At 53.5% G+C, this 23,165-nt stretch overlaps 1 protein-coding gene across 1 annotated transcript in view; it reads left to right on the top strand.

Annotated features, from left to right (window-relative positions):
- Positions 1-18,736: 18,736 nt before the first annotated feature.
- EDA (ectodysplasin A) overlaps positions 18,737-23,165 on the top strand; it is a gene marked incomplete at both ends in the record, with an annotated part of 76,342 nt that continues 71,913 nt past the window's right edge. The window contains one exon of the mRNA XM_082004252.1: positions 18,737-19,021. Coding sequence (XP_081860378.1) covers positions 18,737-19,021 — 285 coding nt within the window. The remainder of the gene's footprint in view (positions 19,022-23,165) is intronic.

The following is a 23,165-nucleotide window of genomic DNA, read 5'->3' as shown; positions in this document are numbered from 1 at the left end:
GAACATGTTGAGTAACTTGGCAACACTCAGAAAACATCTTGAAATGGTTTTTGTTCAACACATTTTGCTTTGCTTCAATAGGAGATGTCAGGGCAGTTCATTCACTGCCACTCAGGACTGCAGGCGATGCTGGGAGACGGTTCCTCTGCCCGCGTTTAAAAAAAGAAAAAAGAAAATCCCCGATATCTGCTGCTCCCGGGGCAGGATCCTCCTCACCGGCGCGACGGAGCTTCCCACTGCCGAGCTCTGTAGGTCCCTTCTGGCCGGCAAGGTCTCCCCTCCGGGGAGGTGGGTGATTTACGGCACGGAGCGGGGCCGTTGGCGCGGCCGGTGGGACAGGGTCCCCCCCGTCCCGCTGGGAGCGGGCACTGCCTTGTGCTCGGCCTTGGGACCCAAGGCTCTGCCCTCCGAAAGTCACGCAGCGGCTTGTGATAAATTATAATATGATACCTCGCTACCACCCCGGAAAGGAATGCCTATAGAAATTGGTAGAGACAAAATCAGGACAGAAACGTCCTTGGAGTCTGTGAAAATCCCTATTAAAATCTACGCGATGTGCCAGACGAGTTTGTTCATAGGCTCTTTGAGCTGCCCTGTGGATATAAACCTCCCTTTAGTTGTCCTTCAGGGGTGAGGAAGGGCTGATGTTCAGAGAGGACATTAATGATGATCCACCTTAGCCCATCGGACAGAGTCGGTTCTTGTGTGTCCCCGCGGGGTGGCAGAGGCACCCACGCTACGAACCCCCCTGATCACCCTTCTCCCCCAGAAGGAGCCCGGTCAGGGCTCCTGGCTCGCGGCAGCTCTTGGGGGGCTGCATAGGTCCGAGCATCATTTAGTCACTATTTCAGGAACGAAGCTTTTCAGCATCTCTTTTGGGGTGCGCTCAGTCCACGCGGCTCTTCGGGCGACGGCTCCTCGTCCTGCGCGCCGCTGCGGGGAGGGGGCCGGCTCCGCCCGCCCTGCTCGTCCTCTGAGCGCCAGCCTCAGGGTCGGGACCCGAATGCTGAACATCCCGGCCGTTCCCACCCGTCCTGCCGCCCCAGGCTCCGGCCAGCAGGCAGTGGTCCGTCTTGAACGATGAAGCCAGCATCGACCGTGCTTCCCCACGGCTGAGCAGAGAAGAGCATCCTCATCCTCCCCAAAAACGGGGCTCCCAAAACCGGGGCTCGCTCCACCACCCTTCCTCCAGCTTCCTTTCCTACACTGCGTTTCTAGAGCTTTTGTTTGAAACAAGGTCAGGAGCGGTTTCAAGTCTCGTTAGCATTTTATGATGATCCTTTTTCAGCCCAGGAAGTCAACGACTTCGCTTGTTGTAAACTGAAACTCAAAAAAAAAAAAAAAAAAAAAAAAAGGAGAGAGAAATTAGGTTTGGCTTTTGAAATTTGCGTTTGGTTTTACCATTTTTAAACATATTTATTTGGGAACTGTACGTTCTTGAGTTGCAAAACAAAAAGACATTTCAAGCCAGATGGTTATTTTTTTATTTATTTTGAAACTTGTCAAAACAAGCCATATTGATAATTATGACCAATTTTTTTCAAATTGAGAAATGTATCAAGAACAGCCCTTTCCCACAAAACCTTTCATTTTCAAAAAATAAAATGAAAAAAGTCAATCACACTTTTTCTGCTCGCACAGTTGGAACGGGTGGCAGTGGATTCGGAGAGAATAGCAATTTGTAAGGAATTCCAACCAGCTCTACTTAAAATAGCATCCAGCCAATTTCTTGGGGGCAGTAGGCTGAGCGGCTCCGTGGTGAAAGCAAACTGGAGAGCTGCCTTTCTTACCAGGACGGTTTTGGCCCAGGATCACACACCTTGGGAAGCACGTGGGCACGTTCCCCTTGGGAATTCGCTGCTGAGGTGCTGCTGCCTGGGAGGAAGCATCCCTTTGCCACTATTCTGTGATTCTCCTCTAGGACCCCAGCCGGCGGTGGGTGCCCCCAGCCGTCCCTCTAACCAAGCTCTATTTTCTTTTCCAAACCAAAACGAATCCGGCTTCTTCCAGCCTCCGATGCGTTCAGACATCGCCATTACGGGACGCCTTCAAAGCCAGGGAGGCACCCGCGCGTTCACGGGAATTTAAATTCGGAAGAAATTCAACGCGCTGCTCCGGCGGGGATGCCGCGGGGCGAGGCAAGCGAGCGCAGCGGTTCGGCGAGAACCGTCGTGAGGGAGAGCGCTGCGGCGAGCCCCAACGCAAGCGTCCTTGCCCTCTTGCCCTTCTCCGTGCCGAGCGTGGGAGATGCCGTTTCTGGCCGCCCGGGCGAGGTCTCTGCCCCGCTGCTGCCGGCGAGGGCCGGGCTGGGGGGTCCCGGGGGGCGTGGGGGGGACCTCGGCGGGGACCCCCGCCGGGATGGCTTTGCCTGTGTGGGACCAGGCTGCTTGTGACCGAACCCTTCTCAAGTGCTTGTGGAACGTCGGTGGTTACAGAGCTCAGACCTACAGAAAAAGGTCCTTTTACAGCACGTGGTGGCGAGGTGAAAAAAAAACAAAACCATACTGCTGAAGTCAAAATATTCTTTCTAATCCCCCTGCCCGGTTTCTCTTTCTTTCCAGCTTCCTTCCTCTGCCTCCCGGACCCTCCCTCTCTGTTCCCACCCCCCTTCTGTTTCTCTTTCTCCCCTCTGTCATAAGAAAGTGACTGTGTCCTCGAGGGGACAGTTTTCTTATGCCATTTTATACACTGTGCTTCATGTTTAGAACTTTTTTGCACTAGTTCCTATTACATTTATTTTCCAAAATGGTTTGACAAAAAACAAACAAAAAAACCCAACAAAAACACAAACCCATGCTATAATTCAGTTGTATTAAAAATATTATCCTACTACTCTCTGTGTTCAATAGTCTCTGTACCTGTAATGCTTTCAGTTCTGTTGTATTTTGGGGCAGAGGTTTTCTCCGCTCCTTGTTTAACCCAGTAAAGAAATAAAATGTTAAGAATTGATGATAACTTCCTCCTCCCTTTCTCTGCGGTTTGATCTGGGCCGTGTAGGTCCCGGCGTGCCGCTCGCCGTCCCGGCAGACGCGGCGGGACGGGCTGCCGGCCCCGGCTCCCCACCAGAACCTGCCCCGCAAACCCGGTCTGTGTGTCCTACGGGTGTTTTTTTCCTGCAAAATCCAATCTCAGATGGAGGACAGAAGAGGCAGAACGGAGGGACAATAACCCTGCCTTACTGAATTTGATTTCGTAACCTTTCTTTATATTCTTTTGTTTCTTGCCTTCACATTTCTTGCCATGGGGCTCACCTCAGAACAATAGGGGCAAAGACTGTCACCAAGAGATTCATCAGAGAATAATGACTAAACCAGGGTATCCAAATTTTGCCCAGCTGAAGTCCACACCCACATATAATCTGGAATTAATTCATCTGGACAACAGATCTCGGCATGCAACAGAGCTAGGACACTCCGCTCCAAATTGAATGCTGCATGCCAGGCTGCAAAAGGCCATGTAATAAAAGTCTGAATTTACGCTTTGGCCATTCCTACCCCGAGCTGAAAATTCTCGGTTTGGAAAGAAGGCGAGGAAAAGAGAGCAAAAAAAGGAATGAAGCTGGAACGGGGATAGAAATAATTTTTTTTTTCCAAAAAGCAGATCGGTGCAGAAGGCAAAAGCGAGGGGGAGGGCGGCGGGAGGCATCGGCTCTGCCGCGGAGCCGGGGCGCAGGAGTGGGGGATGCGGCGGGGAGAGGTGGAGAGCAGGACAGGGGAGTGGGGTGGCTGGTGCGTAACTGGGCGGGGGGCCGGGGGGGATAAGTAATTAGCGGGGTAGGTCACGGCGGGAAGCGAAGGCGGCGTTCTCCGGCCTCTCGCGAGGTTCTCGTTCCCCTCTGCCCAAACCAAATCGCCTATGAGAGGCTGGTTTCCGTTGTGGCCCAGAGAGGGGAAGGGAAAAAAAAAAAAAATAGAAGTTTAGTGGAGCCCCTCTAACAGAGGAGCTGGCCCGGGAGCGGGGGCCCTGCTGCTGCACCGTCCCCTTTCCCGCAGGGAAGGCTCCTCTCTGCTCTTTGCCCCACGTGGAGCCGATACCCGTATTCAGCCCTTCAGCTGCAAACCCCGCGGTGCCGCAGGGCTGCCCGCGCCTGCCGCAGCCTGCGCACCCCTCCGCGCGCGGGCGCGGGTGCTCGCACCCCTCTTCCCTGGCCGCTAGCGGGAGCGGGTGGACGGGCACCCGGTTGCCATGTCCACAGTGCTCTGCTCGGGAGGAGGATGGCGTCTCACCTCCCTTCACACGGGTACAACCGCCTGGTTGTCTTTTTGCCTGGAAAACGCAGGGGCGGGAGGCTTGGGATACCGGGAGAGGCGGCGGGGAGGGTCACAGTGCTACTCCCCGTTTGGGCAACTAGAGATCGATGCTATCCAGCCCGTTTCCAACCGAAAGCATGCCGTTCACTTCTTTCTTAAATCACATCAAGTCATCTGCAACCTCTCACAAGGTCTCCAGCAGCAATAGGTGTGTGAATTCCCACCAAATTTCGCAGGTAGCCGCCCCAGCTTCGGTAGGGAAGTGATGGGACGGTGTCGATGCCGTACAGGAGCGTTGCCGCCGCAAACCAGGGACAGTGGGGTCCTTTGTTCTAAAATCCTTTTGTCCTGCTCTCTTCCAGCCTATTGGTTTGATTTTCAGAGAGTGCCATGTTCTGGTGCTGCCAAAGCGTAAAAATAAGGCAAAGTCAAGACGGATTCCAGGACAACGCACGAACACGAGCCTCTGGCGCGGAAGCATGGTGGCCAGCTCCCAGAACCCGGGGGTCTCTTCTTCTTTGCACCGGGGGCACCATGCTGAGCCCACAGACAAACAAAAAAAACCCCAAACAAACAAACAAAAAAAAAGCGTACGCCAGAGGCCATCTCCAGCGTAGCACTCAGGTGTCCCAGGTTAGCGTATACCCTGCTGTAGGCAATTAAATCCGACTCAGCCATTTCCTAACGGCTGCAGCTCTTCCCCCCCTTTGCTTTTAACACACTTTCAATAGTGGTTCCTCATGGGTGTGTCCTGAGCTGCCCCAATTTGAGCAGCTCTCGGCCTCAGCTGGCCCCTAGAAACTGCATATAAAAGCCTTGCAAAGGGCTTATACTGGTGAATAGCCTCAGGGTACAGAGAGCACCAGATTTCTCAGAAAAATGTGTTTGGGATTGCTTTTTTTCCTTTGGGAATGCTGCTGGCAGGACAGGTCCCAGCAAGCCGCATGCCGGTGTTCGTTCCTACCGGCCTCCTGCTGCAGCACCCAAAAGCACCGGCCGGCACCTCTGCCGCGCTCGGCACCGGGTAGGTGACAGCTATTTGCTCTGAAGCCTTTCAAGCTGGACCCGCTGCCGGATACTGGACGGTTGAGTCCCTGGCCCGGCGGGGAGAATGCAGCCGAAGGGTGGGAGGTGTAGCTTGAGCTGCTTCTGAGCCTGTGGGAAAAACCTCGGGGTGTGGGGCGTGCTGCCGCGGCAGGTCTTCAGGGAAGACCCCCAAGAGCGGGGCGAGCAGACGGCAACGCCGCTCCTGGAATATCCATGCATCAACGCGCAGTTAAGGGGGTTTCTGAGCCAAATACAAGGGATTTCCTGGCATCTCTTGATGTAACAGCTCTGGATCGATGTCTAACGACTGAATTTGTGCAGTTGCGTAGTCGGACCCAGCTACTCCCCTGGTACCCCCCTCCTGTGGCAGTGACTGCTGGAGCGGCACGTTGCACGCTTGAGAAGCTGTTTGTTCTCGGCAGCTCCTCTTGGTGCCCCTGTGTCTTGTCAGCCGAGACACGGCATCCCTCACCCGTGTTCCCCAGGCTCCTCCTGGTTTGACAGACCCCAAGCATCTCTCCCAGGAAGAGCGGTACCATGAGCATGCCCCGTCTCCCTGCCTCCAGGATGCCCTGAAAAAGGCATCTCTTGGGGCTTGGCCAGTCTAAAAAGACTTATGGGGCTGGAGAAGGGGGCAAGAAGGCACACGACTGCCCAGCCTGGGGACTAGCGATGCTGTTCCTGGGCTCGCAACGAGTGTTGGGCGAAGCGCAGGGAAGGGTCTCGGTGGCCACATGGTGCCTGAACAGATGCAGCAGCCAAAAATCTGCCCAGGAACGTGCCGGTTCCCAGGGATTTCATTAGCAGGGGTTTGAAGTTGAGGCAAGTTAAGTGGATATAAATTTTTGTGCCTGTAAGCCTGCGGACATCAAAACTGGAGGGTGATGTGGAGCGAGAGAGAAATTTCTCAGCTGTAAATTTGCCTTGTGACCCCATAAAAACCGAAACGGGCAACGTAAAAATATTTCTGGTGGAATGAGCATGGCAAATGCTGCACTCCTGAGAAAACAAAGCAAAGCGCTGCAGACCCAAACCCACCTCTGGGCTTGGAAACGCTCTGAGGCGCGAGATGGGGTTCTCCAGACACCGAGATCATGGGTGGCGTCTGGATTTCGAACATCATCTCTTCCGGACGTGAGCTTGGAGTTCCCTTTGTTTCTATATTTATATAGTTGAATGGGTGACACACAAGGTTCTGCATTCTGGTTTATCAAAAAAGAAAAAAGTATTGTTTTCAAGTATCTAGAAAATGTGCTAACTGCCTAATTACGGCTCTGAACAATTTCAGAGCTCCTGAAGCTCCTCTGTCCTCCCTGGGCAGAAGAGTCCTTAGAACTGATGAAAATTGGGCAACGTTACCGTGACACTAAAAACGTGCTCGAGGGCCTCATGTTTTCACATTTGACCATGGGAGACTAAGAATCCTGAAGAGACAGCCTGTGTTTTATTATCCTTCCTACTCCTCGCTGGAAGAGTGCAGTTTCAGGCTGTGTTTTCCACCTACGGGGGAGCCTGCGGATGTTTCCGGGGCTTTCGAAGTCTGTATGTTCGGGATATATTCAAATCGGAGCGCCCTGATGTTGGCGAGGAGCTCTTAGCTTATTTTTATGCCATCAAACAGGTTTGTTTTTTTTTGTGGGTTTATGGATTTTGTGACTGGAAAGTTAGTGTGATGCCACCTCAGGAAACTGATTAAAATCTTGTAGTTAAGAGTTGAAGGAATTATTAATGATCATAATTTTCCACATTTGTTGCCTGGAGGACTCCTTTGTTCTCTTCTTTTTGTCTAAAATTTGCGCTAAGTAAGAGCTTACCATTTATTTTTCGTTAGCAACCTCCTTGCCACAGCAGAGCAGGAGTTGCCTGGATGGGCTGTAGAAGGTGGGTTTTCTATGGTTTTATCCGTTAGATGCGATGAGCCCGATGGGTTTTACTGTGTGACTTCTTTCTCTCTTGCTCTGGTTTTCCTGGTCTCTCCTTTGCTCACTCTAGATCGTGGCCTTGACGCTGCACGACGGTCTGTGTCATTCTCTTAGATCTGTCTGGGTAACTGAGGAAGATCAAGGTCATAGGGATGTGTTTCCTCCACTGAAGACATCAGTGCCTTTATTAATTCAGCTGTAATTGTATTGAAGTGAAGCCCCTTGACATGGGAAAGGCTTGTGATTTTGCTGCCTTCACGTGAAAGCAGTGGAAGTTCCCTTCCTTTCCTTCACCTGTATTCATAGAGGTGCGTATTTCAAGGAGAAGGTCAGGCACAGAAGAAGGTGTTACTGGTGGCACGTGGGACTTGGATGACCACCCTCTCTCGTGAGCTTGCCCTGAGCCAGGAGTGCACCCAAAAATCCTGTTAATTGAACCACATCAGGTGGAACTGTAGATCCCAGTATTCTTAATTTTTTTTTTTAATTCCAAAGCCTGAGAGTGAAACACTGGAATCGGGGTGGCCTCGGTCATCATTCCCCTTCTACAGAAGGGCAGATCCCCAGCTGCCGAGAGGATTTGGCGGTGCTCAGCAGGAATGTGCTGGTCCCATCCTGGGGACTTCTCTTTAAATAGTGGCAGAGGAGACTAGGTGAGGTTAGCCTGGATGTTGTAGGCTGAGTTTGGGAAGGACTGGACACAGTCCTCCTCCCGTTGTCCTAATGAGCAAATAGATCTGGAAGGTGGGATATGCTTAGTTAGGAGTTATTTCCAGTCCAACTGTATTATCCAAAAAGTCCACTGTTGGGTTTTTATTCCTTGCCAACGCCTTGCTCTTCTCCCAAGGAGTCTTCGCTCTTGTGGCCCCGTTCCAGCTATGACCCCTCAGATCAGCATCCCGTTTCTGTCCTCCTCCGCAAACACCTGATCTCTGTTATGGAATTAGTTGTACATTAAGAAAATTCTCTCCTGGTGAGAGCAATCAAGAGTCTTCAGCTGGTGAAGGTGAGGGTTCACAAAAGGAGATTCTGGAGGTGAATTTGATGTTGTGTTAGGGTAGCAACACAGACATGGCACCAGGATGCCATGTGCGTTCATCTAGTGCTCTCCAACACGGATCCATCCCTTGCACTGCCCTTTGGGCAGCTTCCTCTAAGGGAAAGCGTGTAGGATCTGGTTTCCCTTTGAAGAGGGAAGTGTTAAGTGCAAACAAAGATCACGGACCTGATAAATCCAAGGGATGTCAAGTTACGTCAAACCTTCCTTGTCCTGATGTTTCCACATGAAGACAAGGAAGTTTGACGTAATTTGACAAGTGCCTTGAGCCACGTAACAGCAGCGGCTGTAGGCAATGCCACGCTAGGGAGAGGTGGACTGTGTATTATCTGTGGCACGTCGCCTCGTTTACACCCTGCTTTCCTTTTCCCTACCCGTTCATGGGTTTTAGTATGAAATGAGTCCCATCTATGTGATAATTAGGATTACTGCTTCCATCTCTCTCGGGCTTCCTAGCCACCCTTCACACTTGATCTGCCACCTTTTCCAAGGCTTCCTCTAGCATGTTCTCACGCTCTTCTTCCTCCAGCCTTTCTCAGCTTCTTCCCACCGCAGTCCTCTAGCACTCAGTCTTCTTGCCTGTGACTTGATCTTTTGCTCCAAAACTAATTGGGGTTGCCCCACACCTTCTCTATGCAGGGATCATTTGGTCATTTCTACCCCAGCATCTGTTCCTTGCAAAATCAATACTCCAACTTCCCCAAAGCCGTTTCTCCCATCGCTCGGGGCTAAGCCCAGGTTAGCAACCAGCCTAGAGCAAAGCCACAGGTAAGCCTGTGACCAGCCGGGAGGAAAGTCTTGCTGTCAGAAGATCTCCCAAAATGTTTGTATTTGCAAGCTTGTCAACATTTGGCTTTTTTTTTTTTTCCTCTTGGGGAAAATTGCTACTGTTTCTAGCACCGTTTCAGATCCTCCGAGCCCAGTTGTGAACAAGTCTAGCGTCAGTGCTAAAATGCCAGATGCCGCGGAGACCCGTTCTGGCTGAGTCAGTGCTAGAAACTGTCACTACATTGGCATTGGGGATGGTGGAGTTAGGAAGCCAAAGAGAGAACCTCTTTTATATAAACTGTAAGTTTTTCATAAAAGCCTTTCTAATTTGTACCAAAGAGACTCTAGCACACCCTTGGGACTGGTAAAAATAATAATAGCTTAAGTGGTAGAAGACTGTGAATTTGAAACAGAAGGTTATGAGATTTAGACGTATTACAAAAATGTCAACATTGTATATCAATAAATATAATTTAGATATACAAAGGAGATAGCAAAGGTTTCAACAAAGAACTGTCAAGTCTTACCTCTTCAGATGTCTTTGAAATAAAGCAGATGTCTTCATCCAATTGATTCGGAGAAACTGGCCTTCACATCCAAAAGTACGTTATTTCAAATCACCAATGAATTACTCCTTTCAAAAATTACACGGTTTGCTATTTTTCAATCATTTTCTTATTCAGGGATGAAACACACATGTTTATATTGGCTGGTTTAGCCTAGAAACGCAGCGTTCCCCAACGCTAGCAATCCAGAGCTCGTGGAACCACGACTGCTGGACCTGTGATGGAAGAGGTGAAGGCAAATGGCACTCATTAGGGCTGTATCTGTTCCCTGCTTGAAATATGCCTTTGGAATAAGCAATTTAATTTCTACTGTTCCATACCATAACAAACGGCTACTGCCCCTTTCCAAATCCTCTAGCCCACGCTCCACGGCGTGCTTCATCGAGCCGTGGTCTGCCACGGGCTCCGCAGAGGAAATTGCTGGTTTAAGGCTGTGTTGCCGTAGGATATTACGTCTGAGCCTTGTGATCTTTCTCCTTGCTTAAATCTGCAACTGCTGGCATGCATCGGAGAACAAACACCCGGGTTTTCCTCCCCTGGTTACTGCTGTCATGTAATATTAACAGTCTCGAGGCTGCAAATCACTGAAATCCCAGGTCACCTGGAAACTAAGCCCCTTATGCGGAGCTCCTGGAGCTGGATCAGGGCCTTGGCTGTGCGGTTTCCAATAACTTAAGAAGTGAGGAGAAAAAGACAGCGCCATATGTCCTCCTTATGACTGCTCCTGCTTTGATACAAATTCCTCGGATTTACCCTTTTTTGAAGCCAGGATTTCAGTTCTTTACCCTGGGCTCGCCCTACCTTACCTGAGATGCTTAGAAGTTTAAGTTTAGCCCGAAACTATGTAGGCAGACTCTGGTCCCTGGCTCCCAGGAGCTGCTGACCTCCCCTCCCCACTGGCACCTTTGCAGACAGAGCTTTGGGGGCAGAGAGGAACACTTGACCTTCAGGAATACTGGAGCTGGGGGGGGGGGATGACAGGGCTTCACTTGCCCATCTCCCACCCTGCAGCTTCATCTGGAGGGCAGCCTGAGGCTGCACGGTGGCTGAGGGCAAGGGCTGAGCTGGGACCCTCGGCATCTGGCACGGCACCGGCACTGGCCGTCGAGGAAACGCGGCCGGGAGGCAGCGCGTGCCCGTGGGCGCCTGCGTGCGTCGGGCGCGAGGACACGCTGCTCACCGTGCTGCCAAAACCCACCGCAGTCTGGCGCAATTTTCATTTTTTCTTTGATAATGTCTAATTTTTTCTTTTTTTTTTCTTTTTTTTTTTTTTCCCCTCCCTGCTTAGCCCAGAAGAGCTGCTTAGGGCAGCCTAAATCGTCGGTGCAGCTGCGACCAGGGAGACGCGGCGCGTTACTGTACCGGAGCTGAAGCAGCCTCAGGGAGGAGGGCAGCGCCGGGGCCGCCTCGGGAGCTGGGCTTTTTAACGCGAGCGCCCGGGAGCACCCCGAGGAACTGCAGAGAGCACGTCGGTTTAGCCCGGTGAGCTCCAAACCTTGAGGTAAGCCGGCCCCCGGGACGGGGCTGCTGGGCTGGGGCGAGACGCGGGCAGGGCGTCGCGCTTCGGCTCCTGGGCTTGACGGAAACGGAGCTTCTGTCGTCGCGAATTAACTCCGCTGACGCGGTGCCGTACCCTGCGCTCATCCCCGCGGGGCGGGTTGTAACCCGGTTTCACGGCCATGATCTTTCCTCCAGCCAGAGGGAAATCTGACGGGAGATGCCCTGGGAACCCCCCGGCCGCCGGTTTGTGTGTGTGCACGTGTTCCAGCCTCTTTGGCTTCTGCTTTCTCTTGCTGTAGAGATTAAATTCTGTGGATGATAATTTAATCAGGATTGCTTCTCCAAAGAGGTAATTTGTGCCGTGCATTAACAGAGACAAATATAAAGCGACTGAAATCATTTGCAGATGGAGCTGGGCCACAGCTTGAGCCCCGGTCTGGGCGAAGCCCGCTGCAAGACCCATCTGCTGCTGGTTTAGGTGGGAAGGGGCTTCGGGGGTCTCCCACCCGCACGGAGGGAGCGCGGCGCGGCGGGACGGCACCGAACCCAAGCCGCGCTCGCCGGCAGGGCCGGCAAATGCCCGCGCCAGCAATGCTGGGGCCCGGGGCAGCCCCTGCCGTCCTCTGGTACGGGCAGAGGAGTCGAGCACCCTCCTCCCGGTCCTCTGGTCAAGCTGAGCGCCAGCTGAAGGGTGCAGCTCCCTCCTCCTCCTCCCCGTTTCCGCACGGGCGAGTGTGACCGACGCCGGGGCAGAGCAGGCTCTGGGCTTTCCCAAAGGGTGTTTCTCACGTATCGCGTATGTTCCTTGAGGCAAAGCCCGTATCCTCTTTCACGGGCAACAGCAAATCCTGGAACCGGCGCTGCAGGACAAAAACGTGGACGATTCCTCCGCTGCCCGAGCGACTGGGGGTGACGGGGAGCCGAGGGGTCGGGGGCAACGAGGCGGCGAGTGCCGGGGCGGTTGTATAACGTGGTGTGGAATATCGTTGTTCCAGCCAGGATGAGTAAGAGCGCAGCTGACTCTGGTCACCGACTGCACTTCCATGTGTCTGAGGGAGGGGGAGGCTGAGAGACGGTTGCACAGTTGAAAATAAAGACAATAAGTCTATAAAAGTTTAAGAACTGAATAGATTCCTAACATTTGTTTTTCATTATCACCAAATAACATATAAATAAACATACAACAGAACCGAGAGCAACATCCTAGTTACCCTCTCTAAAAGAAACTGCGTTTAGGCTTAACTGAGCCGTCTTTGGCCGAGCCTCCTCCTTGTGTACTCTGTCGCGAAATGAAATCGCGAAGCTGGCGAAGCGCTCGGGCCTCCATCTTCCTTTAAAGCAGAAAGTAAAGCAAAGGCTCGTCTACGCCGGAAAACTGGATGTCAATGTGCTGCTCATTCTTAGAAGCCCGTAGCGCAGGGGGAAGAACATCTGAAAATAAGTATAGTAAGAGTCAATAAACCTTTTTCTTCCCCTCTCAGTAAAAAGGACACAAGCATACATAGCTCTTCTTGTTGTTGTTACTGCTTGTTGATAATTGTTAGTGCATCTCCAAGGAAAATGTCTGTCAATACATAGCCACAGGTTTTGCTTTTCCTCTTTCGCCTGTTTAATGATGTAAAATGGACCCTCGAGTGATGCTGGGCGCACCGCGCTCCGCAAACACTGCTTAGCGCTTATGAGAGGGAAAAAAAAAATCAGGCTTAAAGTGCAGTGGCTGTTTAGCTGACACAGGGATATTCAGTGTTTTCTAATCATCCTTCGTCTTGCGCATCTCCTGGAAGCCTGTTGCGGTGACCAGGGATGGTCCTGCGGCAGCGGAGTTTGAGGAGAGGGATGAGGAGCTCGGTAGGTGTCATTTTAAATGTCCTAAGAATTCATGGAGTACATGGGAGGGACAGATGAATGATCAGAGATCGATAGTGATGCTCCGAGAGAGGGAAGATCTCGGAAGAGTCGCAGACGGAGGCAGGAAAGGGGCATCCCATGAATGCAATTGCCTAATAAATGTTGCTTTTATAATGTGAACGTATTGTTCAATCCACTCCCCTGTGGAAGCAGTCGGACACAAATAACTATCCTTACTGCACAGGCAGAACTCATAGTTATTGAAAAGACAACCTTAAGTAAACCAGATTGTATGAAGCGTCTCGGCTCTCGCTGAGGAAAAATAATTGTAATTGCAGTGACGTGTGGAGGCTTTATGAAAGTCAGGAGCCTTTGTCCTAAGGGCTTATAAATGTATCTGAGGACGCGCTCTCGGTATGCTATGACTTCAGGTTTCAGGAGACTTTATTGTATTAATGATGTTGCTAAAGTCGCCGAGAGAGTAAAAGAGATGGCTTTCCTGCAATTTAAGCAGAGCTTTCCTCAAAGGAAAGTCATGAATTCCAAAGCTTTTAGGTCACACATGTTAAAACCTACTCTATTGCTGCTGCAAATATTACAGCTGCTGCCAAAATGTAAATGGGAAATGGGCTAAAATCTTCTTTACAACATCCTTCTGAGAGAGTCCCTGATCTGTTAAGTATGCGTAGCAACTGGCACTCGGACCTGCCGTTAAGTGCTCTGTGTTGTGCGGAGAGGGTTTTACCCACTCCAAAAGAAAGGGAGATCTAAACCGACAAGGCTGCTCTGGCAGGTTCTCCTCCCACCTTTGGGGGAATCCTGCTCAGATGGGGAGGCTCCGTTGCACTGCGATGCTGGAAAAAAGCAGCAAGTTTAGGAATCGAGGGAAAGTCCGCTGGCATTGGAGATGTTTTGCCTCCGTGCGTTCTGCTCCTCTTCAGCCCCTTGCCCACCTCTGGAGGAGTCTGTCCCACTGCACGGGCTGGAGTGAACAATGCCTTTATTTTTGGAATTTTTTCCAAATTTTTCCTTTTTTCCTAGATTTCTCTCCATTGTTCACGGGGGGGAAAAAAAAACAGGGGCAGCTGGACCCAGTAAATTCTAGCAGATAGAAAGAGGCAAAATTTGGGTGGGGGGACCTCTTCCTTGTGAAAGCAGCAATGTTATCTCCTGATTAAAAGGAACTGTTCTTTATTTTCCTATTGTGGACCCTGCCTTCGATCAGCCCATCCAAAGCATTAGAGTCTGTGGCATTCCCGCAGCCCTTAGGAGCGGGAGGCTTTTCTGTCCTCTGGCTCCGGCCTCTCCTGGGAGCTGGGACTCCTGGGAGCCATGAGGCTGGGCGACAGGAGACAACTTCAACCTTTGAAGTTCATCCATATAACGAAGGTTATCAGGGATGGCGTAGTGAAAGGGGACGAAAGTCGGAAAAGAAAGGGCAGTGGTTGCGCTCAGCAGAGGAGGGGGACTCGGGGTTTGGCAGTGAAGGACTCCCCACCACGTGCTCTCACGGAAGCCTGAAGCTGGCAGCAATGCTTAGAACAACCGAAATTAAAATAAAATACTGGAGAAACAGTGCAACAGCTCTGTCTGGGGTGGCTTGACCCCACGGCCAATGCATGGGGACCTATCTCAGGTCTGGGATGGCATGTATTAATTATCTATTAATTATATCAGCAGGTAGAATTTCTTTTTAAGTGGTGGGCTGCTGCACGATGATCTGCTCTGGGAGGCAGGAGTACTTCAATTTGAGGATTTGGGAAATATCCCTAACGAGATCCGAGCAGAAATGGTGAACCTTCTCATGAACGCTTAATAACTGACTGACCCAGCAACTTGGATCGAAGGCATTTGCACCAGGGGCCTAAGAACATACGTGGTACAAAGTATTTCGGGGACTTCTGGGCTTCACTGACCTCTAAAACTCATTACTCTTGAAAATGGAACTAGGCTATTGCAAGTCTGAGTAGGCCAATGTAGGATTGTTTTTAAATAATTTGGATCTCAATCTTGAAAAACAGTAACAACCCTAAGCATTCAAATAATTACAAATTGTCCTAAAATAATTACAGAGTTTTGTACCAAGGGTTCATTTGCTTTTATTTGCTTTTTGCTCTTGAGATGTTAGGGTTGGCAGTGGTTAACGCTTCCATGTTTTTCTTCACAAATATTAGGGAAATATTTCTTTCTTAAATGAAAACAGAGACTCTCATATAATTTCATGAGTATTATACAGAACTTAAAGAAAAAAAACAACCCTCTACTGCAGAAAAATAAGGCCAGGAAGGACTACAAAGAGGTCATCTAGTTCATCCTCCTCCCCAAAGACAGGATAAACAGCAACTAGAGTATTCTTTATAGCTGTAATCTATGAAATACTGAGTGATGAAGACCCCACAAATTCCCAGGCAATCTGCTCCAGCACTTGGGAGGCTTTCTTCTGAAGAGGCCAGCCCCATGTAAAACTCTCCCTACTCACGGGATGACGGAGCACGGGAGCACAGACCTGCACGGGACCCCTGCGTGCGGCCCTGGCGGCTGGGCAGCAGGAGGTGCCTCCAGGTGAGCATCGCCGGGCACGTCCCAGGGCACCACTGGGTACATCCCTGGGCACTGCCAGGCACATTCCAGGGCACCGCCGGGCACGTCCCTGGGCATCGCCGGGCACATCCCAGGGCACCGCTGGGCACATCCCAGGGCACCGCTGGGCACATCCCTGGGCACCGCCGGGCACGTCCCAGGGCATTGCTGGGCACGTCCCTGGGCACCGCCGGGCACGTCCCAGGGCACCGCCGGGCACGTCCCTGGGCATTGCCGGGCACGCCAGACCTTCCCGCGGCGCGTCCCGCGCAGGGCCGAGAGCCACGGCGCTAGCATCCCGCAGAAGCTTCGCTGGCATCGCTCACCCAGAACTCCTGAGCCGAGGGGTTTGCCAGGTGACGGTCCTTGGCGCGGCTGCCCTTCCTCCGGAGCCGCCGGGAACCGCAGCGTCCCCCCGCTGCCTGCTCGCTTCCCAGCGCCGAGCCCCGCGCTGCGTTATCCCCCGCTCCGCCGCCAGCGGGGAGCGCTCCTCAGCAGGGCCACCTGGCCGCTCCCGCCTCGGCCGCTCCTGCCTCGCCTGGGCGCCTTTTTTTCCCCTTTTCTTCTTTCAGATCGTATCCCGTTTTCTTCAGGCCGCCTCTCCAGTTCGGGATCGTTTCGAGCGCTGCATTCGTGCTTCCCTGCAGCCTGCGGCACGTAGGCATCGCACAGAAACTCATTCATCCCGCGCTCTATTTCGTTATCGAGTGAGAACGCCGACTGGTAGCAGAAGCAGCAAAGACTTGTGCAGATCCCCTTTGGATATGTGGCTTCCTTGACTGTGAAGTACCCATAAACCGCGTTTATTTGCACATGCTCATTTAAGGAGTCTGCCTTGCTCACGCAAGCCCCGGGGCCGGCGGGCCTTACCCAGGCGAGGGAACCGGTCGGCAGCAGGAATGTCAAAGCGCGGTGGAAATGGAGACGAAGCAGTTGCCAGCTTTGCTGTACCTGGTCACCAGGGAGGTCAGACTGGCCCGACAAGGTCACCCTCCACACAGCCCCGTCAGCCGTCCTGCTCTCCGTCTCACTGTCCGGGCGCTAACGAACGCCTTGATTATTCGCAATGTTTTGGGGATATTTAGCCAAGCTGTGCAGCCTCTATAATAATTTCCTGACGTTTCATTCACCATCAGTCTTTTAAGCTCTCTTTTAAGACATCCTCAGAGTCTTTTAAGCTCTCCCTGACCCCACGAATTCCCAACGATAACCCCTAAGAATTTGGCTAAAACATCATCTTCATTTAACTATTTGCAAAAATCCTAACCTTTCCACCTCTACTCCGCCTTTCCTTCCCTGTCGCTGGTGTTAGTGTTGGTCGCCTGACTGAAATGTGAACTTTTTTTTTTTAAAATAAAATTTCTCACTAAAATAGTCCCGACTCTTCTGTTCGCTTCCATCTCAGCTGTACGTCCTCCTCCCTACGGAGAAGAACCCCCCGGATTTTCTCGCCCCATTTACGGACGTCCTTGGTGATGTTGCTTTATCTTCCGCGCCGCTTGCCGCCTGTCCCCGCGCTCCCCCACCGTCGGAGCCCTGCCCCTCCTGGCTCCGTCGCCACGTGCTCGCGCCGTTCTTTTACGCTCGGTGTTAGGGACTGGTCTGATTTATACTTTCTGTGCGTGTTCCTCGTCGTGTTCGAGATGACCGAAGCTGATCTCACGCTATTCTTTCTATCTCGCTTCTGCATTGGGATGGTCTGCAGATGTGCCATTGCTCTAATTCCAATACGGAACCGGCAACTCCCTGGACGTCTTCCCCCACCCCTCCTTTTCTGAGGGATATACACCCGAACTCACGGTTTATGCAAGCCTGCTTTCTTGAAGTTCAGAGTCTTCCCTCTCAAACCTCAAGCTTCTTCCTACTTAACTTCTGCCCAAGCTGCTTTCCACCTTCAATTTGTTCCTTGCAGTGGGAATCAAACCTTAGAAAAGCTGGAGAAGGCGACTGTTGACGCCACAAGACATTCAGAAAACCTGCCCAGCGCCCAGTGCTCGGCCGCGTTCACCTTCCAAGCGGTGCCTGCGGAATCCAGGTCTGCCTGCTGACCCCGGGCTTCGGATGCGGTTGTTACCTGCTCTCAAAAATCCTCCTCCGAATTCTCATTGCAGAGAAGCCGCCTGGCAGTGAGACTCATTTTGAGAGACTATTTGCCTAACGTGGCCCCGCTCTCAGGTGTTTTCGGTCCCAGGGGGGCTGCAGCAAACTGCCCTTCGTACCAGACAAGCTCTCGGTTTCCACCCCGTCTAGCTGGCTTCCAACGCTAGTGATGTATGTAACCTCTGCCGCGGCCCCCAGCCCCCTGTTTTCAGCTTCGGTCTGTAACTCTTTGCTTTATTTGCTTAAAAAAGGAACAAAGACGGGGCTGGAAGACCCAGGTGTGCCGGGCCAGACCAGGGGTACGGCTAAGCAGGCTGGCCCAGGGCGCCTGCGAGCGGGTGATGCGGCGTACGGCGCACGGCACGCGCACCGAGCTGCGCCCGGGCACTTCACACCCCTCGGTGGGCTCCTGCACACGCGTCCCGACCTCCGCGAGCTCTCGGCACCCACAGCACCTTGTGCCAAGACCCCGCGCCTTCGCCCAGCGGCGGGGAACGCGATTACAAAAGAAAGGCTGGCTGGAGGAGCGGCTGCGGGTGTGACATCACATCTGCGGACATCCCTCCCTCCTCCCCCCAACCCTCCCTCCCTCCACCCTCCCTCTCTCCATCCTCCCTCCCTCCAGCCTCCCTCCCTCTCTCCTCCCTCTATCCCTCTCTCCCTCCCTGCATCCTCCCTCCCTCTCTCCATCCCTCCCTCCCTCCTCCCATCCCTCCCTCCGTCCTCCCTCCCTCCCTCCTCTATCCCTCTTTCCCTCCCTCCCTCCTCCCTCCCTCTCTCCTCCTTCCCTCCCTCCTTCCTCCCTCTCTTCTCCCTTCCTCTCTCCTTCCCTCCCTCCCTTTTCCCTCTATCCCTCCCTCTCTCCATCCTCCCTCCATCCCTCTCTCCCTCCCTCCGGCCCGGCTCTGCTCCTCCCGCGGGGCCTGCCCGCACCCGGGGCGGGGCTCCGGCGCGCGCTGGCCCCGCCCCGCGCGCAGCCCCGCCCCCTGGCGGGGCGCTGGGGCGGCCCCGGCCGCGCAGCCCCGCGGCGGCACGGCGCGCCCCGGCCGAGCATGGAGCAGTAGCGGCTCGGCGCCTCGCCGCTCCCTACCGCCGGCCATGGGTGCGGAGCGCAGGGGAGAGGCGGCGGCGTCCCGCGGCGGCTGCGCCTGCGGCGGCGGCGGCGGCAGCAGCTGGCGGCTCTTCCTCGGCTTCTTCGCGCTGTCGCTGGCGCTGCACGTCCTGACGCTGGGCTGCTACCTGGAGCTGCGCTCCGAGCTCCGCCGCGACCGCGGCCCGCAGCCCGCCGCCCCGCCGCGTCGGGACGGGACGGCGGCAGCGCCGGGCTCCCCGGCCGCCGGCCGCCCGCAGCGGCCCGCCGAGGGCGCGGAGCGGCGCCAGCAGGTGGGTGCCGGCCGGGGGCGGCGGGCGGGCGGACCGGGGGGGGCCGCGGCCGCCGGGACCGCACTTGTCGCGGAGCCCCGCGCCCCCCGTCCGGCCGGGGCGCCCCGGCGGTGTCGGCTCCAGCCCTGCGCCCGCGGAGGCGGTTTCGGGCCGTCCCGCTCCCGTAGGCGCTTTTAACCGCCCCCCCTTGTGTTTATTTAGAAAAAATGGGGGAAAGAAGGCCCAAAGCCCCGCTGGCGGGTGTCGAGTTCGGAGAGAAGTTGGTTTCCTTTGCCTTGGCCGGCAAGGGCGAAGGGGGAGCCGGTGCTCCGGGGGTCTTCGAGGGGCTGCCGAGGGCCGCCCGTCCTCCACCTGCTGCCCGCCGCTTTCCTGTCGTGACAGCCCCGCGGTGTCGGCTCCGCGCCCGACAGCCCGGCCTTTTGTGCCCCCGGGCGGGCGCTGCTGCAGCTGGAGGGCTCTGCACAGCCTGGCTTGAAACCCGCTCCTCCCGCCCGCCTCGTCCCGTGGTGGAAACCCTCTTCCCCGCACGCCCCGCGCTCGCCTCGCTCCTCCTGGGGTGGTTTTGATTATTTGAATTTTTCCTTCCCCCCCACCCCTTGCCCCGCAACCGAGATGCATCAGCCTTGTCGGTGATGGCTCGGCACACCCACCCACGCACGCCTGAACCGCGCAGGACAGGTTGGCTTCTGCCTCCGGTCCCCCCCGGTGCACAGAGCCCCGGGGAGCGGAGGTGCCCGGGGGGGCTCGCCTGTCCCGAGAGCCTCTGAGAGAGCAGGAGTGGAGCTGGGGCCTCCGCTCGCAAACTTAGCTCATTTTTTCCAGGCACGAAACCTCGCTGCGAGCGGGATAAGCTGGAGGAAGGAGTTTCCTCCCTTTCGAGCCTCGCGAGCGGACGGCCTGCTCCCCAAAGGTGTCGGGTGCCTTTGCCGGGGGGTCCCGGCGGGGGTCCCGGGGGCCGGGGGGGCGCGGAGACGCGCAGCACCCCGGCAGCCCTTGCCTTGCCGGTTATCAATGCGTAGCGGGGGGAGGCCAGGACAAAAATAGCTTTGATAAAGCTGCGAGTTTGGAACCTCTTCCTCCCGCTTGGCAGCGGGCAGCCGTTGTGCTGCGCCGGCCTCGGCTGCTCCCGGGGAAGCCGGGATCGCGCCTGCCAGCGGGTATTTGGATTCTGCAGCTTCCCATAATAAAATCTAAGTGAGCGTTGAGCCGGAGAGAACCCGCGCTGTCTGGACGTGGCTTTTTTCTTCGCCCTTCGGTGCTCACGCAGTGTCAACATAAAGTGAGTCGGAGCGGCTTGATGTCGTGTTTGAATTCTTAGGTTGTCTTGTAATAGCATGCGGCTGAAGTTCCTTTCGTGTTATCGTGCTGGATCTGTTTAGTCTTTAGAGTTCTTCTTTCCAGCGACTGTATAATGAAATACCAGGGTAAATAGTTGAGGCATTCATAAATTACAGCGTTAGCTAATTTGTCTCTGGATGCGTACGAAGATCCAAGCGTCGCTCGCCACAGCTGACATACTCCAGATAAGGTAACGCTAATTATTTATTTCTTTCTTTTACATCTGGCCTGTCAGGCGTAAGATGAAAAATTCTTTCGGACATATTGAAGCAGTTGGTTGTGAGAGAAAGTTTCCTTGTAGTAAGGGCATGCGAAAGGCTGAGCTTTGTGGGCAATGTACAGCTTGCAGCCTGACTGCTGGCACCGAAACCGCTCCGTTTGGAAACTGGTGCTGTGACAACGTGTAGTTAATACTGTTTGTAGTAGTGCTGCTCTCCTGTTTCTCACCGGCTTTTCTGCCTCACCGTTCGCTTGAGTCTACATCCAGCTAAAAACAGCCGCCTTCTGTGTTGTAGGGTGCTGTGAATATATCCCTTCTGTGATTAAAGCAATGACATGAAGTATTTGCAAACAGCTTTATTTAAAAAGTTATCATCAGCAATGTTAAAAACTTCGGGGTGTCTGCGGGGCTCCCGCTTCCCAACCTGTAGCAGCCAAGCTGCGCTGCCAGGGAATCCAAAGCAGGGTCCCTCGCGCCGGTGTCGGGAGACAGATGCTTACAGAAATTAAGCAGGAATTGCTAAATGATTATTTCAAGAGCTCTGATCAATGGCACCTCTCGCCCAGGGACCTGCGAGGGAGCGGGCAGAGGCGGGGTGCGCTGGGGGGACCCAGCATCCCAAATCCCTCAGACAGTCCTTTCGCTGTGTTAGCTGTGCGAGGTATTTTCAGTAAAGAGGCCGAATCATTACCGCATGTATTGTGATTGTACAAGCTGATTGAAAGACAAAAAACAGTCCCCTCCTTGACCCTTTTTATTTTTTTGGTGGTGGGTTTTTTTTTTCTTGTTTTTGTTTTTTTTTCCCCCTTGCTGACCTGAGGCAGGAGGCAGAGGAGCGGGGGGGAAGGACGGGGAGCGATGGTCAGCACCGAGATTTTGGCAGAAACCTCACCTGGCCGGGTGCCAGAAATGACCTCATGACAGGAGTGAGATTTGGCAGCTCGATAACGCCCCGCTTCCCTATCTTACAGGGTATTCAAATATGTAACTCGTTTAAGATACAAGGGCAATTTTTCATGGCAAAGGTTGAGGCATTGTAGTTCACATCTTTGTCCCAGAAGCTGTGGGGTGTTGCATCACCGGTTTGGCGTCGAGATGAAAAGTTTTGTTAACGCTGCTTTAATTCATCGACTCTTCAATCGCTGTCCCTCTGCGATGTGATAGCGGCTTTGGGGAGAGGTGGTACGTTCAGCCTTGACTGGTGTTATAAAATCTAAATAATCCCTTCCGGTGGATGTGCTGTGGAATACAAAAGTGATCCTGTCAGTGTGTTCGTTAGCGTTTGGCAGGCGCTTCCCTAACGGCTCCGCTCGCGGAGAACGGGCGTACTCCGTACCGCTTGTTAAAATATTTTATGCCTAAACTAGATAGTGTTTGGTTATCAAAAAAAAAAAATCATCCTTGTAACACCTGAGCCTTGTGGAGCATCGTTTCTGTGCTCTTTCTCCAAGCGAGTCCCTGTCGTGCCACATTTCTGCAAAAACTTGTTTTTCGCAAATGCTGGGCAAAGCGTGTGCCCTTGAGTGTCCTAAGACCGGCTTAGAAGTTGCTGAAGTTCTGCCTCTTGGAACAAGATCAAATATCCGTCAGATACGTCAGATCAAACTAATTGTGGAGGTGCTTGGGGCTGGCCGGGGGGGGGGTGCTGCCGAGTCACCCGAAAAAGTGTGCTGAGCAGCAATTCGGTCACCGGCGCTGACCTTCATCGGCACCAGCGGGGTCCATCCGTCCCAGCTCTCCACCTCTCACCCTTCCAAGGAGGGATGCGCCCGCTGCGGAGGAACGCTTACATCGGTGTTCCTGACAGCATCATTGCTCCCCTGCAGGTGTTCTTAATTCCACCGAAGCAATGCCTGTAAACCCCCTAATTACTCGTTTCCTTCTTTCTCTTCCCTTTCCCCCCTGTATCCCTCCATCTCCTGGAGTACCGGTCGGGGTCGTCCTGTTCCAGCAGTCGTTAGGTGCTACGCGACCCCCCGAATTTATATCTGCCCTCTCAAAGCCTGCTTGCTTGTTTGATAAGGAAATTGGAGGAATAAAGCTTTAGAGACGAAGTGCTATTTTGCTTGTAGTTGTGGATGAAGGAATACAGTGGAGAGCGTGCCACTTAGTCTGTGCGCGCTGCTCGGTGTTATATTTAGCACAAACGAATAACTGGCTTTACTTGAGGGAGTGGTAGGAAAAGATTTAGGCAGTAATATATATTTTTTCTCTGTTTCTGGTTGGGATGCTGTGGCAGAGTAATTCTTGGTGAGTTATTTGGGTGGTTTCACCTGGGGAAGGGTCGTGGCATGTTGGCCTCTGCAACTGGCCGTGGGAAAGGGCCGTTGGTCATAGGGGACAGACGGACGTCACGTTGTCTTTCACGCTTGGTCCGTTGTCCGCCCTCTGCCACCCAAGGGTCGTAACCGAAAACAGGGCGTTGTGGCCAGGTACTTGCTGCTGGCTGTTCTCAAAATAATTGTACGGTGGTTCTCAAAATCACGTTGTCAGCCGAGCGTAGGACCCTCTGCTGAAATGGAGTCTGGAAGGTTGGTCACGTCTAGGCAAGACTCATCCAGTGTAAAAGCAGAAGGGTGTCAGCGC

The sequence above is a fragment of the Phaethon aethereus genome (assembly GCF_964289735.1).
Source record: "Phaethon aethereus genome assembly, chromosome: 10".
NCBI lineage: Eukaryota > Metazoa > Chordata > Aves > Phaethontiformes > Phaethontidae > Phaethon > Phaethon aethereus.
The sequence above is the reverse complement of the archived record's forward strand: the minus strand, read 5'-3'. Positions and strand labels throughout refer to the sequence as shown.